Raw genomic sequence first — 16,892 nt, forward strand, 5'->3', positions numbered from 1 at the left:
AAGCCTTTGAAAGCATAAAGGAAGATGCCATGCATACAGCTTCCTGTCCTACCCGACACATAGCAGGCGTCCAGGGACGGTTAGCTTCCCAGGACCACGAGGCTCGACTGTGTATATATTCACACATATATGTGTATATATATATATTCACACATATATCTGTATATATATATTCACACATATATGTGTATATATATTCACACATAGGCTTGGTCCAGGCATTGAATGGAATCTGAATGTAAAGGCTGTGTCACCTTCCTTCAGTGTGCACAGAGGTTCTGTAGGAACATGGCTTCCTCCTGTTGAAGGACACTGAGCCTTACAAAGTGCCTGGCCACCCACGCTTGCCATTCTTCACAGAGGACACTGTGCAGCAAGATGGAGAGGCACAGCTTTCAACCTTGCCTGCTGTCTGCTTTGTACTCAGATCCCTAGTGTGGCTGTCAGGGGCAGCCTTTGAAATCTCAGAGCCTGTGAATCCTGGCCATGTTACCTGGGATCTAAAGGTAACACAGAGGGAGACCGGATTCCTCTAATGACCTTGGAGTTTTTTCAGTCACAGCCACTTTCCTTTCAGATGGCTTTGACCTTGGCTTTGTCAGTGTCAATGTGCTTTTCTCCCTCAAAGGGATTTGACAGTGAGCAGTCTCCGAAGCTTGCAGAATGGTTCTGTGGGGAGAGGGGCGGTACACTGCAGCTTGCTCTGTGGGGCCTTGCCCTTACCCACCGATGTGCTGCTGCCATACCCACAACCTTCATGCTTGCATCTGGTGAACGTAAGACTAAAAGTCTGAATAGATGCTGACCATAAAGAGCATGTGTGTGTGTGTGTGTGTGTGTTGGGGCATGAGGAGATAGGCCTAGGCAGTTCAAAGAAACTAACTCATCTAGGAAAACCATCCTGCCTTATGCCCTATCCCTTTGTGAATCTGAAGGAGGGTACATGATTAGATGCCCCCCGCCCTATTTTATTAATTTGTGTCTTCCTTCCCCGCCGCTGGTACCCAGCAGCTCCCCCCATGCTGGGTGTCTGGTCTTGAAAATATTCTTAGACCACTCACATCAGGCTGTGTCTGCCTGTCTTGCTGGCAGCCCTCCTGGGCTTGCCTATTTCCCTTTGCGTTTTAGGCTTTTAACAGATCCCTGGGAAGCAGCAGCACTGTGATGAGAAGAGCGCAGGGCTGAGATGTCATGGCGGAGAAGCTAGGGTGTGTGACCCCGGGGGGTTTTTGTTTTATGCCCTGCTTACAAGGAACTAAATATTTGTGTTCCCTGTCCCAATGTTGTATGTTGAAACTGTGAGGATGTGGTGATGGACACTCGGAGGTGAATGGATCATGACAGCAGAGCTGTGGAATTGGTTTCTTGGGACCAGAGATGGCTCAGTGGTTAAGAGCACTGGCTGCTCTTGCAGAGATTCTAGGTTCAATTTGCAGCACCCATATAATAGCTCATAGGTATCTGTAAATCCAGCCTTAGGGGGTCTGATTATCTCTTCTGGCCTTTGAGGGAACAGCATGCTTATGGTGTACAGACATAGGTGAAGCTGAAATACCCCCCTCCATATATATATATATATAATATTTATGTATATATGTATATGTATTATTATATTATATGTAAATATATTACTTTTAAAGAAAGAGACACTGGAGGATTCATTCACCATGTGAGGACAAGGGAAAGGCTCCCACTGTCTCTCAATATTCTCTCACCCGATCTTAGGCTTTCCAGCCTCCAGAACAGAGAGGAATATAATTCTGTTGTTTGTAGGGCCCTGGTTTATGGCATTTTGTTATATTAGCTCAGATAGCTTAAGACAGGTCCTCAGTTTGCTCTTCTTTTAAGAGCAACCTGAAAATAATGTCACAAATAATGGATGTAGACCTATGGTTGGGACGCACTGAGAGTATGGTTGATAGACAATGGCCACTATTGTTCCACATGGTTATACTTCACTGTGATTGCAGCTGGTTTGGAAATGAATCGAGCGGCTAGGAAGATGGCTTGTTGATAAAGGGCCTTCTATGCAAACAGAAGGAACTGAGTTCACATTTCCAGCTCCTATATAAAAACCAGGCTCAGTGTCACATGTCTGCAACCCTGAGTCCTGTAAGATGTGGAGACAGGGGATCCCTAGAATTCACTGGCCAGCCAGCCTAGCCAATCAACAAGCTTCCAGTTCAATGAGGGATCCTGTTTCAAAACACTAAGGCAGGGCAGATGAGATTATGGTCTTTGTCTCCAAGCCTGAAGACTCGCTTGGTCCTACAGGGCAGAAGAAGACAACTGACTCTTGAAAGCTGTTCTCTGACCTCTTCATGCGCACTGTAATGCACACATTCCCACCTCACATAAGTAAATAAATAAATGAATGAATGTAATGAAAAAATAACGAAAGTAGAGAGTGATTGGGAAAGATGCCCAATACCACCTCTGGCCTTCAAATGCAAGTGCACACAGTTGGACATGTGCCACAGCAAAACATACACCCACAAGAGAAAAGGAAGAAAGGAAGGAAGAAAAGAAAGGAAAGAAGGAAGAAAAGTGGGTTAGAGCTTTGACAAGTTCAGTTCAGTTCAATTAATTTAATATCCTTCTTTGACTGCTCATCATGGCCTCATTCGGCCCTTCTTGTTTATTCTCAAGTTTGTCTCAAAGCCTTCCACAGAGTCATCTCCATACCTTTCACGGTGGTTTCAAATACTGCCTGTCTCCTTTGAAGGTCAGTTTGTCCTTACAGCCTCTGAGGGCTGAAAACCACTGAGTTTCCTTATTTCACCTCTCATGCCTCGAGTACATCCCAAGGTGCCCGATTCTGTGAAGAACCACAGTTATGTCTGGGCGGCAATATGTGTCGTAGACAGCATGTTACATACATGACTCATTCCTGGGCTCCAGCCTTTTTCCCTTTCAGTCACCTCTCTGTGCTGGTATGTATGTCTCTGTCCCCAAGCCAGACCCAAGCTCCCTGGTAGACTCTGGGAAAGAGAGGAGGTACCGGAATCAAGTCAAAGGTCAAGCAGAGACAGATGCAGCCTTGAGCTCAAGAAGGTGCTGGGTGTGCCTGATTTTTCTATTCTATTTGTGGTGTTATTTTTGTAGTTAGTCAGGTTGCAGTATATACACACAGATCTTTTCCCCCATCCCTGACTTTGGTAATGATAGCTGATGATAAAAATAAAAATGGGAATATGGGGGATAACTTACTGAGCAGTGTGTGTGTGTGTGTGTGTGTGTTTTATTAGTAGTAGTATCTATTATCTCAAAGCAGAGGTTCAGGGATGTTAGCCATCACATGGTTGAGCATGAAGAAAACAGAATGGTTGAAGTGATGGTGGTGGTCCCTTCAGAGTGTGACTTCAGACTGATCTGATGGTTGGGCAACTAGAATTCCAGGGAAGTAATCAGTTACCTGTCTTTCTCTGCAGAGCTCAGTACTGGGCTTAGTTGTCTTTGGCACATGTCAGTTATCTTGATCGAGGTGAGAAAACGGGCTTCAGAAAATTTAATCCAGATGGCGATGCTATGCCTAGAATTCAATTAAGGCCATGATTTCCAATTAATGGACCTTCATGTCAAGATTGAGGTCACGTCATTAATCTTGCTTTTATTTTAGGATTTCCACTGTCATGATTTACAGCTAGGCTCAGCCAGCCTTGTCGGGGTTATTCGAGCATAATTAAACAGGGAAGACAGCCAGATCAGCTCGCTGGCGGTGGGAGTAGGGAGAGAGACTCTGGTCTTTGATTGGTAGGGTGGCTGGCAGGATGGGGCACACAGGAGGATTCCTCCTTCAGGACCATTTCCTGAGGGTGAAAGCCTCCTGCATCCCAGAGGGTGAGCTCTCTGAGTACTGTCTGGTCCAGCCATCACTGCCACACTCATGTGTGTCTCAAGGTACCCTTGGCTGGGTTGTAAATGTGGCAGACGGTGTGCCTTTTATGTGTGACAGATTTACCCTATGAAGTGCTCCACAGGGAAGATATCTTAGGCTTTTTCTTTGCAATAGTCACCCAAAAGCCAAGTGACCTTCCCCTCCCCCACCCCCAAAAGGATGAAGGATGTGGCAGTCCTGTGATGCATGCCATATCTTCATTTCTTTCCTTTCCTTGTGGTGTTTTTGGTTTTCCTCTTTTGTCTATTACCTCAGCCTCCTTTTCCCACACAGGATTAGGTAGGTAAGCAAGAATTGTATGTGAGGCCTTTTAGGTGATGGTTAGGTTCATATCTATCTTTTCATTAGATCCCTGTCATACACATGGCTGAAGGGTACCATATGTTTCCAATTTGCAATTGGAAAAACTGAGATCTAAGCAGATTACAATTTGTCCATCATATAAGTAATAAGGAAGGTGACTGTTACTTATCCAGGTCTGTTTGCTCACAAATTGTCTCTTCTCCCTCCCCTCCTTCCCCTCACTCTCCTCCCTTCCTCCCTTCTCTTCCTTCCCTCCCTTCATCTCACTCAGCCCAGGGCCTCACTTTCAATCCCTCCATGCTCCCAGCATCCCAAGTGCTTGGCTTACAGCAGGTACTACCTAGCCTAGCTGGCCTAGATGCTCTCCATCATACTATGCCTGTGGCAAATGCCTTTTCTCTTCTCCTGGTAATCAGGGAGCTGCCATTGGAGCAGAGACTCTTTGGGAAAAGCAGCATGGAGAATGTCAGCTTTTGAATGGGAGGGGCCTAGAGAGAAGGTAGGAAGCACGTGTCTGTGGTCCAGCAGGTGGGGGTGTGCCACTGGCTGCTGCGAGCAAAGTTTAAACCTGGCTGGCTGTCCGCTCCGTCTGGCTAAGCACAGAAGCACACCAGCCCGCTCACTGACTGAATTTGCTCAGCGACTGTTGTGTCCACACAGAGGAGATAAGGTTACATTTATTAGAGAGTTTCATCAGCCACGGCCATGCTAGAACTTGGGCCAACAGATAATGGTAGTTTTTTTGTCATTGAGACCGATGAAATGAAGCAATAGCCAGCTACCTTAAACTTTTTTAGTTACATTTATTTATGTGTGTGGGTGTATGCCATGGAGCGCATGTGGAGGTCATAGGGCAGCGTGAATCAGTTTGCACCTTCTACCATGTGGGTCTCCAGGATGGAACTCTGATCCTCAGGTGCAGTGGCCAGTGCCTCAGCCTGCTGTGTAGCCAGTTCTGTTTGTAGTTAATAGCAGACTTTCTTCAGAGTGCTTGCTGTGGGTTTTTTCTGTCTGTAGATTCATCTTCTGACCTCTCATCCTCCCCGTTTAGTCAGCACTTGGCTGCATTCTGCATCTCACCAATCTTCACTGAGCATTTTTATGTATTGTATGAGCTACCACAGACTATTCCTGGGTCCTACATCCACCCTTATTTGAGAGAGTTAGATGCTGAAAAACTGCCTTGAAGTTTCCTTCAGGTACCTTGGGGTGGGATTCTGACTTTTGAAATAAACACTAAAGTAATGGTTCTCAATCTTCCTAATGCTGTGACCCTTTGACTCCATTCCTCATATTGTGGTAAGCCCCAACCATACCATTATTTTGTTACTACTTAACTGTAATTTTGCTACTGTTATGAATGGTAATGTATATTTACCTGTATTCTCTAATGGTCTTTGGTGATCCCTGTGAAAGGATCCTTTGACTCCTACCAAAGGGGTCATGACCCACAGGTTGAGAACTGTTGCACCAAAGGCTGTGCTATCCCTGGGAAAATCTCCTTGTCAGAAAAACCCACTGTATGAACTTTTAGAAAATCTGCGGACCCTTGTATTTTGCCATTGGTGTGTCAGAGCAGGGATCAAACTCTACAAGTACGTACCCAAAGAGTTTGGTTTAAAAGTTCACCTCTTTAGCTTGACCTCCAAGCCCTCTGGAATCTAAGGGACATCTAAGGGAATCTGATTGGTGGTATAAGTTGATATCCTAAAGTTTACTAATTGGTTCTTATAGTTTTCAGCCTTTGTTTGCAAGACAGGCTCTTACTATCTAGCCCCTTGTTAGCTTTGAACCAATGATCCTCCCATCCTGTCCTTCTAAGTTGTTGGTTCTCAAGCTCCCCCACATCACGAGTAACCACATTAGAGAGTCGCAGCCTTAGAAAGGTTGAGAACCACTGTTCTAAGTGCTCATCTGAGAGATTATAGGCACATATCACCACTACCACCACTACTATGATCAGCTCTCTCTTCTGCTCTCAACTTTATTTAACAACATTTTCATTTCTTATTTTCTCCTTATCTTTCAATTCTAGAATCTCCCTTTCTCTCTCTTCTTTCCCATCTCTTTTTCAAGACTTTTTTTTTCTTAAGTTCTTTGAAGATATTTATGAACTTTAGAGTATATGTTAGCTAATTCTAACCATGGGAACAGCTTAACAGTCTATTCCTTGGAGCCCTTTTTACTGCCTACTGCCTATGCTCAGACAGACACCACCTGAATATTGCTTCATGTGAGGCTTCATTGGGTAGAGTTTGGATTGCCAGTTGTAGCCTGGCTTCAAATTTGGAGATCAATGTGGTTTTCATCCACACTATATTTCTTGTTCTCCCTATTTTTATCTTCCCCTGTTCCCCCATAGCCGTAGATAACCTGGAACTCACTCTGTAGGCCAGGCTGGCCTCAAATTCAGAGGACCTTCAGCCTCTGCTTCCTGAGTGCCAGGATTAAAGGGATAAGTCAACATGCCTGGCTTATTCATTTATTTATTTATTTTGATATTATGTATCCTTTTGGGAAAGAATGGCTAGTATTGGTTTCTTAATTAACTCTCCTTATCTATTTTATGGTTCTCTCATCAAACATTAGTATCTCATATGTTTACTGAGCTCTTACTATGTGCTGGGTCCTCTCTGCCCCTAGGGAGATGTGAAAAAGCATTAAACTGGCTCTCTGTTACTGGAGTCTGGAGCCAGGCGAGTTGAGTCATTTTTATGCAGATCAGTCTGCTCCTGAGGTGGAATTACAAAGTAATGTGGGAAATGGCAAAGACTCTCACAAAAGGAGGCAGGGTCGGGAGGTAGGTAATAACTGAAGCCTTGGAGCTGGCCGACCCTCTGTGGGGTTTTGCCAATATCATTCCTAAACCTAAACAGAGCCCAGCTTTTCCTATAGGGAATCCAATGAAAGCGATTCCTCAACTGAGGTTACCTGTTCCCAGGTGTGTCACGTTGACCACAGAAGCTGACTACAGCAGATGCTTACATGCCCATGTGCATAGCATAAGGGTCTAATTTTGTAGTTCGTGGAAACTACTTAATAGAGTGCCTAGATTAGGATACTTAACAGGAAGTCTTTCTATTATAATCTATTATAAAGATAATGCCATCAAAAGTTTTAGAACTGGGGGGGGGGCTTAGGGAATCATGTAACTCATTTCCATATTTTATTTTCACATAAGTCATATAATATTTTAAAAATGGTGATATCAAGTCCATGTCCTAGTATCAAATCGAAATGCTAGTAGCTTACAATAGGTGCCCCATACCAGAACTCTACAAGATGGAAAATAGGACCTCAGAGATATAGAAAGTTCTGCTTCTGTTTTGATTCTGAGTCCCCTCAGTGAAAACTTTCCATGCACAGCATCTAGAAACTCCTTGCTGTATCAGTCTTCAGTCTGGCTGGCCCAGCTACGAATCAGAACAATGAGGCCCTTTGTGATGCCGGCTGCATTGGTCATGGCTTTCTCCATAGCCTCTGCTAACTGTCATTTACTGGGTGTTCACAATATGGCCGGGGGTAAGCTGAGAGCAGACGTTAGCTCCCACAGGCCTCCCACAGCTGCATGTGGGCGCTTCTTTCCTGCAGGTCAGGAGACTGTTCTATTGCAGCTGTAGGCTGCATGCCCTTCTAGTTGCAAAGTGAGATCTGAACCCACTCTGACTAATAAGCAGCCTGCATTTTAATACGGCCAGCTTTGTTTAGTCCCTACCTTCTTGTTTGGTACAGGGAACATCAAATACTTTTTGCATAATTTTACTTATTTATTTTTTCTGTGTTATACTTATTTCGTGTGCTTAGAGGCTTGTACTCTCTGGCTTGCTCCTGTAGGCAATCATTGGCATCATTTACTATGAGATCTGAATTTCTAAGGATGCAAACTAAAATTCCTGATCATTTTAAGAAGGATTTCTTCAAATCATCAATATATATGGTCTCCTTTGATCCTACTGATAACATGAGGCATACAGGAAAGTTTTTGTGTCTAGTTGGTCCCATTGGAAGGGAATAAGGAGTCCTGGGGAAATATAATGACATGCTCCAGCTTATATAGGCTTTGAAAAGGAAGACCCACCCTCAAGTCTAAGACATCTTTCCCCAGAGTCCGTATTCTCCCTGTGAAGGCTCCCTGGAGTAGACTGAATGGGAAACTGGTTCTGGAAGACAAGGCAGTGGGCTGTTTAATAAGGAATCTTATTATTATGCCTACGTGATCTATTTGTTTAATCGCTGGAAAATCAAGACTGAAATATCTGTTACCTTGGGCTAAGGAAGCCTTTTGCAGCAATGACACTGGATTCTTTGCCTTTGGCCAAGCTTAGTAGCAAAGGCATGGCTTATCTTGGGACAGGAGCTGGTGGTATGTGCTAAGGCACTTTGTGGTCTAGGATTTCATTCCTACACCTACCAGTTTTGTAGATACCAGGTGACAAGTGCAGCGTGGTGACACTTAACACCCCCCCCCCACACACACACACACGCACACACAGGAAAATGGCTCTGATGAAAAACAATGTGAACATGACCAGGTTCTAATAGAAATGTTGGTTTTATCAGTGTTACCTAACAAGCCAGCTGGCCTTGAATGGTAACAGTTACTAGAACTAGGGATAGAGCTTTCTGGAAAGATGGCAGATGGAAGATGCTGGGGGTGGTGTCTTTGTGGAGGCCTGGAGGACCTGCTGAGGAGGGCTGATGGCCCCAGCCCTGTGATTGTTGCCAAGTGTTCCCTGCCGTTACTTCTCTATCCTTAAGGCCCTGGACCCAGGTCTTGGAATCTCAGTGAAAGGATACTCAGACTGCTTGCCCTTAGAGAGCCATAGGTGCCGCTAGAGGGCTGGAGTAAGCAGGGCTGCTTCTCAGAGGCCATCGGAAAACTTTCCTATAAGAACTGTCATGTGCAGAAGGGTTCCCACAGTTGTTTAGTAAGCATGTACTGAGCTACAATAGCAAAGAACTTGGCTATTGTTCTTATTTTATATGTGATTTTTAACTTTGAAGCTGTGAGGCATAGAAAATCTAGAAAATTCAGTCATTTAAAGAAACCAAAAAAAAAAAATCACTTTATAATTTGATGTCATTTGAAAATGTAGTGGGGGAGGGGAGCTGGAGAGATGGCTCAGCAGTTAAGAGCACCGACTGCTCTTCCAAAGGTCCTGAATTTAAATCCCAGCAACCACATGATGGCTCACAACCATCTGCACAGCTACAGTGCACTCATATACGTAAAATAAATAAATAAATCTTTTTTTTTTAAAAGAATATATCTGTGGCTGGCTACAGACCCTAGCATGGTGACTGTGGGAACTTGGATAGCTTCCTGGTGGGCCTGTGAATCTGTCTTCCTGTGTGAATGGGAAGAACAGTGGAGTGTTCTCTGGAGTAATATGATGATTAGTGTCACTGTGATCTAGGCATTTAGGTCAGTGACTGCTCATAAGAGGCATCTCATAAGTCAGGGCTAGTGTTGTTATTTTTTTATATTAATTAGAATTTATGAGGTGGCTGTGGTGGTATATGCCTATAATCTTAGCACTGGGGAAAGAGATCCTTCAGGAAGGAGTTTTGGGTCATCCTCAGCTGTACATGGATCCCAAGGACTGCCTGGATTATACCACATCCTGTCTTACAACCCCCAAAGTATGTAACACTTCTGAATTCTTTATTTACACTTCAATGTTTATCTCTTACCAGAATTGCATATGAAGTTTATATTTTGGTTTTCCTTTTATGATTAGTTGTAACTATCTGTACTCTTCTACAAGGTAATTAAATGGTTAATTTTATGTTTGTATAGTTATGTATCTATATACATAACTATAATTAGCTTGAATATACATTATACACACACACACACACACACACAAGCTAATTATAGTTACTGCATAGGATTGTTAGGAATACTCAATCAATTTCTTTACCATTAAAAATATATTATTTGGGGCTGGAAAAATGGATCAGCAATTAAGAGCATTGGCTGCCCTTCCAGAGAGAGGACCTGGGTTCAGTTGCCAGCACCCACAGGATGGCTCACATTATGTAGCCCCAATTCCAAAGACTCTAGTGCCCCCTGCTGGCCTCCCTGGGCTAGTGGGTATGCACATGACACCCTGTGGTAGTTGAATGATAATGGCCCATAGATTTGAATGCTTGGTCTGCAATGGTGGGACAGTTTGGAAAAGATTGGGATGTGTGGCCAGGAGGTGTGTCACAAGGGAGTGGGGTGGCTGAGGTTTCAAAAGCCCACACCATTCCCAATTAGCTCGATCTCTCCACCCTCCCCCCCCTACCCTGTCATGGTTGTTGTCTCAATATGTGGGTTCTTAGCTACTGTACCAGTACCACGCCTGCTGCCACGGTGCTTCCCTGCCATGAGGTCATAGACACTGTGACCCTCTGGAGCCATGTGACCCTCTGGAACCATGAACCCCAAACTAAGTTGCTTTCTTTTATAAGTTTATGATGTCTTTTCACAGCAACAGAAATATAACTAAAGCATATAAAATTAATAATATGTTAAAATACATCATTTGTAGTTTCTGGTCACTCAAAACAATACCATGGTCAGTATGTTTTCTTTTGTTCTGCCTCTGATTCTTTTCATTATATAATACTGCATGGGAGACTATGCCTTCTTAGGAGTTACCAAGTGAGACTGCACACAGTCCAGAGTACCCTTGACAGGTGCGCTGCATGAGCCATGGGTGTGTGTGTGGGGGGTGGGATAATAGTGTTCACTATGGGCTGTGAGCCCCTTGGCAACATTTTCCATCTCTTTCCTCAGTGCTTCTCAGTGTCTTGACTCAGGTATTGCAGGTGGATATGATGCCCATGAAGGGCAGCCTCCCCTGCCTTTTCTACCTCTCTTACATGGTGAGGTAGTAGGGACCACCTGGACACTGTGCCAGCCTCTGAAGGGTGTATTTTCCAAATGGGTATTCATTGCCTCCAGTCTCTCTTCAAAACCAGGTTAATGTTGATTGGTGTACAGGCAGTGAGCAGTTCAGGGGAGGTGTCCTCTCCCAAGACTCAACAGTGTTGTAAGAACTAGTCAGGCAATTTGTGTGCCGGATACAATGCGGTGATGCTGTTCTCCTAAGTACTGATAATCCCCAGGGAACCTCATTTCAGACATTCTTGGGTGTTACATGTAGTTGGTTAGTGGGGAGGCAGGGTACGGCTCTGACATGTGCCATTTGTGGGCTTAGGCTTTAAAAAAGACAAAATGCCATAAATAAGGATCTGCCTGGAGCAGAAACAGAGGCCAGTACTTTTCTCCTTGTAGGGTTCTCATACACTTCCGCTTCTGACCTTGGTACCCTCTTCCATCCTTGGATGCCCGAGGACCCTGGCTTGCACGATTCCCATAGGTAGCACTTAAGGCGGATAATCTAGTTCAGATATACACTTTTCTTGGAAAGCCAGCTGGTAAATATTTTAGGCTGTCAGCTGTGTCATGGTTGTTGAGCTCCACCCTAGCAGCATGGACACAGCCACTGACCGGACACACACACACAAGGATCATTCTGCTCTGTGTTTTGTGCACGCCATGGACATGACCTACCACTGAGCTACACCTCTAGCTCTAAATTCCAATAACATTTTACTCTATGCATGGAAAGTCAGCGTTCAAAAAATTGCCATATGGTAAATGAACTGATGTGCCTTTTGACTTTTCTTTCCCAGACAACGAAAACATAGGAAGGTCATTGGGGTTTCTTGACTGGGTTTGCCAGCGCTCAGCCTCGCTGTACCGAGGCCATTGTTTTCTTCTGCATTACCATTCTCTGGCCATATCCTTTAGTTCCATGCTCCATTAGGTTTTTGAAAGCTCTTTTCCCTTTCTTTCATCCAGCAGAGACAAAAAGACCCTTCGCAGAATCTGTACTCTTGACACTCAGTGTTGCTCACTAAGAAAAGCTGGCCTGGCCACCGAAACGAGCCATTGTGCCTTCTGTGTCATGCATGGCTTCCGTGATGCGGTTCGGATGTATGGGTGTTATAAATGAGCTCTGGAAAGTCATTCTGGCTTCTACAGCCTTCTAGGGCTCTAATGAGCAGAGTGAGATCTGAGATGCCAGGAGTGAGCTTTCGGTGATCAAAGACATTCATATTGTTTAATAGGCCTGTGCCTCAGTGTTCTGTGCCAGCGTGAATCTAAGAGTCAGCAAGATGTCTAGATAATCGTCCTCCCTGAAAGGGCGAGGATGGTGTGCAGACAGAGCACTTTGGGGTGTAACTGGAGAGAGCATTTTATACTTCTCTGTCCTCAATACATTTAAAATGAAGACAGGATGCCACTTTTCGTTTATGCATGTTCTTAAAGGGAGATAATTTGCCCTCTTTCATAGGTGTGGTAGTTTGCATGAGATGTTTCCATAAATCTCAGACATGATCCTCTTTTGGTGGCTGTTTATGGGAAGACTGGGAGGTGTAGCCTTGCTGGAGGAAGTATGTCACTATGGGTAGGTTTTGAGGTTTCACACAGTTCATACCATTTCGAGTCAGTGTCCTCTATTTTTTATTTTCAGTTTGAGGTGTGAGCCTCTCAGCTGCTGTGCCAGCCAACATACCTACTGCTCATTGGGCCGATGCTCCATCATGATAGACTCTTATCCCTCTAGAACTGTAAGCCCAGAGAAACCCTTTCATCGATGAGTTGCCTTGTTTTCAATCTTAGCAATAGAAAAGTATGGAATTTAATAGGAAGCCGAACAAGAGAGAGCCATCTTAAGGCTTGTAGCATTTGTCTTCACTGCTGTTAGACCAGGCCCTGGCGTTTCACTCAGGCTATGAGCAGAGGGGTCACCAGAGTTCAGGCTACCTACATAATGCATACGTGTGGTTGGTTTGACATTTGCAGATTTGAGCGTTCTGGTCATGGGCACATCAGCACTGAACTGCCAGATGAAATACGTGCACTAGGAGGATGAGAAGATCAGGAGGTGATTACAGGGGCTGGGGATGAATGAGACAGAGGTGATGAAATTCGTTCCTAGAGGACATAGCAATGTCCTATCCTTTCTCCTAAGGCCCCAATGACACCCGGAAGCACAATTCCAAAATCCACTCTAGGGAACCAATGAGCTTATTGGGCCTTGTTACAGTGCCTGTGTACAAGAGGGGTAACTTACAGGGCTGTGAGTGTTCTTCCCCTAACAGAACTTTCCTTTACTCAGCATGGATGAGGGCTTCCCTCTAGTTGTGTAGATGGATTCCCCACCTCCCCCAAGTCTTCTCTGCTTATCCACTACTCAAGGCTGAGGTGCATATACCAGGTATTGTTGTGCCAGGGAAATGTTAGTGATCCCCCAAAACACACACAGGAGCCCATCTGATGCAACTCACAGCAGGGTCTTTATTCTATTTGAGCTAGCTCAGGCCCCCCACAATGAACCACTGCCACACAGTTTTGGTGGTGAGGGCCGAATGTCTATGGGGCAAGGCTTTATTGTAAGCAGCAAGCAGAGAATACGCATGCAAGCAACTATTTGGAGAGCTACTATGGCCTTTAACACAATTGGCTGGTGCTGGGAGTCATATCATAAACTTAACTTCTGCTCCCCCCTCTATTGGTGGTCGTTAGGCAGGGCGTGGGCTTATAACCTGGGGTGCATGTTTGTTGGGGGAATAACCTGGAGACACTGGTCTTTTGAGGGTGTATCCTGGAAACGCTGGTCGTGTTGGGAATTAGCCTAGAGACTGGAGCTAGGCTCTGGTTTTGTTGGGGAACAACTTGGACACCAATGCTAGATTCCAGCCTGTTAGTTTACCTGAGTTCAAACTTAGGTCAGGTTCTCTAAAATGGAGTCTGAATTTAAAAGCTTTGGTATCTCGGTTCGAGCATCTGGGTACTTAGGTGAAGGTCTCAGGACCTTCCAAGAGAGAATGAAACAGTTGATAAACTCAGCTGGGGTGATCCTTGGTAATCAGGAACAGCCTAATTCTCAAAGATGGCTATGTCTTGACTTGGAGGAAAGTCATGAAGAAATAGCAAGGAAAGACTATATTGATGGCAGTTGTCAGAACTGTAGATTAGTGTGGGGCTGGAGATGATGGGATGGGGCTGGGATTCTCACTCAGACTTTAGAATTGCACACATGGGTATGAATGGCTGGCCATTCTAGTTAGCTTAAAGTGTCGATGACCTACCTTTTTCTTTGAGACCCCATTTCTCCTGAGGTAGAGATTAAAATAATAGGTTGGGCATAGTGGCTTAAAAATGTAGTCCTAGCATGTGGGGAGCTGAGGCAGGAGGATTAATGTGAATTCCAGGTCAGCCTTGGCTTCAGAATGAGACCCTGTCTCACTGTTTCTTGGTAAGAATCATAATTTCCAATTGTGGGAACTGTTCCTCTATGAATGGTCTAAGTAGTGCTCCCGCTGATAGGAGAGTCCAGGAAATAGAGAACCCCGTTAACATTTTCTCGCATGTCCATTCATTTATTCTCCAGCATTCACTGCTCTCGGCAATTTCCAATACAGCTGCACTTCGCAGTAGATTCCTAATGATGCATCAGGCATCTGTAGCTTTTGTGATCAGTATGGAAGAGTGACATATTTATAGGCATACATAAGAGTATAGTAGGTACTTGAAATTTAAAACACAAACATTATCCCGGCCAGTAAGCACAAAGAAAATTACCTCATTTGATCAGAGTTCAGGGGGAAAAACTGACAAAAACAATCTTCTTTCTTGCATTTACAAGAGGCTATGTTCCAAGCCCCCAGAGAATGCCTGCATCTCTAGGTAGTGTCAGACTCTGTGATGGCTAGGAATTCTACTAAGCACCCTGCGAAGCAGGTGGTACTTCCAACAAAGAAGTACTTGACCCAGATATCAATAGTGCTGACTACAGCTAGTCCCAAGGGATACAATTTCATGTAGTCACAAGGGAAGAGAAACTGAAGTGTCTGATAAGCCACAGCAGTGACCACTCCACAGTTTTAGCCATGATGAAAGGGATATGTTGTTCTGGGTAGATACCCTAGTGTTGGACAGCATGACTTAGGAACCCCTGTTCCTAGGACTGCATATTCAACAACTTGCCTTATACTCTTTGCTAACACTCAATATATTCTGAGAACAGTCCACGATTGCTGGGACAGTTTCAGCCTTTCAGACTTGACATGCCTGTTGTGGGATTAAGAGGGGTTGGTGTTCAGTACTGTGGTTACTTTCTGCTTTTCCCGTTGCAGGTGCCTCATCTCCAGACATGGAGCCGAGCTATGGGGGAGGCCTTTTTGACATGGTGAAAGGCGGTGCAGGGAGGCTCTTCAGTAACCTGAAAGACAACTTGAAAGACACCCTCAAAGATACATCCTCCAGAGTCATTCAGTCTGTGAGCAGGTGTGTATATTCTTCCTGACGAGGCTAGTGGGACCTGGGCTTCCAAGGGATCTGGTTTCTTGCCAACCTCTTATTGATAGTGTCAACTTTGTGACATAATTTTGACTCTGATCAACACAAACCATAATGTTAAGTTCTTTTGAAGCTACAAGTACAGCCTGATGGGTCTCAGCTCATTGGTACGTTAGCATCGGAGTGTCACTGACTTTGGCTTTACAAATGTTGTGGCTCACAAGGCAGTGTCTGTGCTTATAAACTGTATGCTGTAAGGCAAGTTGTCAAATTGCCTGATAGGATTCATGTCTCTGAGTGGCTAGAGAATTAGATCAGGTAGTGCACAGGCAGTATGAGGGCTGAAATGGAAACAGAACCTTTGTATCATGCAGTCCGTCAACATTTACTTAGTAGAGGAAGTGAATTTCTCTTCCCTCTATATGAAAATTCCTATGTAAATAGCATAGTTTTTTTATTCTTAAGAATTATAAAACTATTCATTTGTTTTCTGTATGTATACAGTTTTGAATCAGAAGTCAAATGTCAACTCCAATCTATTTATTGACATTTTCATCTTGTTTCAAAGGCAAACTTTGCTACTTCCTCTGTTGTGTAACCAGGACCTTGGTAGGAAGGGACACAGGGTCTTTTGCTTTTTCTCAGTCACTTCTTTCTTTTTTCATATCAGTTCACAATTAGGAAAGAGAGTTCCAGGTGGACAGGCACTCTGGAACTGTCAGTGTCAGGAAAGACATGGCAGTTCTATTCTGAGATTGTCATGGCTTGTCAGGGGCCTCTGTGGGGCAGCAGCAGGCACCACGGGTGGGTGGTGAAGCCAGAGGATGAGGTCCGCCTTCTCTCAGTGATTAGAGGAGAGAGATTGAGATCAAACTACACCGGAAGTGTCCCAATTCATGTTTAAGTGATAGGGAAACCTTGACATATCTGGATTGCTCTAATGAGTGCCCTTCCCCCCTCTCTTTTAGCTACACAAAGGGAGACCTAGACTTTACTTATGTCACCTCCAGGATTATCGGTAAGATTCTCATATTTGTTGTCTGCTTTGAGGTGCTGTTCATCCTGACAGCAGATCTGTGTAACCTGCTTTCTTTCCGTGTGATCTCTCCTAGTGATGTCCTTTCCCGTGGAGAGTGTTGACATAGGATTCAGGAATCAGGTTGATGACATCCGTAGCTTTTTGGATTCCAGACATCTTGACCACTACACAGTATACAATTTGTCGCCCAAGTCTTATCGAACTGCCAAATTCCACAGCCGGGTAAGGAGCTTTCCCACTGAGAAGGGATTGTTGAGGGTGGTGTTGCTTCACTATGGGCGTGGTTG

The 16,892-nt window shown here is 44.5% G+C and overlaps 1 protein-coding gene across 6 annotated transcripts in view; it reads left to right on the plus strand.

Annotated features, from left to right (window-relative positions):
• Dnajc6 (DnaJ heat shock protein family (Hsp40) member C6) overlaps positions 1–16,892 on the plus strand; it is a 155,434-nt gene that overhangs the window by 89,773 nt on the left and 48,769 nt on the right. For all 6 annotated transcript variants that reach the window (XM_052176847.1, XM_052176853.1, XM_052176849.1 and 3 more), the window contains 3 exons: positions 15,404–15,554; positions 16,535–16,584; positions 16,679–16,827. In XM_052176847.1, coding sequence (XP_052032807.1) covers positions 15,404–15,554; positions 16,535–16,584; positions 16,679–16,827 — 350 coding nt within the window. The remainder of the gene's footprint in view (positions 1–15,403; positions 15,555–16,534; positions 16,585–16,678; positions 16,828–16,892) is intronic.

Source organism: Apodemus sylvaticus, chromosome 3 (genome assembly GCF_947179515.1).
Source record: "Apodemus sylvaticus chromosome 3, mApoSyl1.1, whole genome shotgun sequence".
NCBI lineage: Eukaryota > Metazoa > Chordata > Mammalia > Rodentia > Muridae > Apodemus > Apodemus sylvaticus.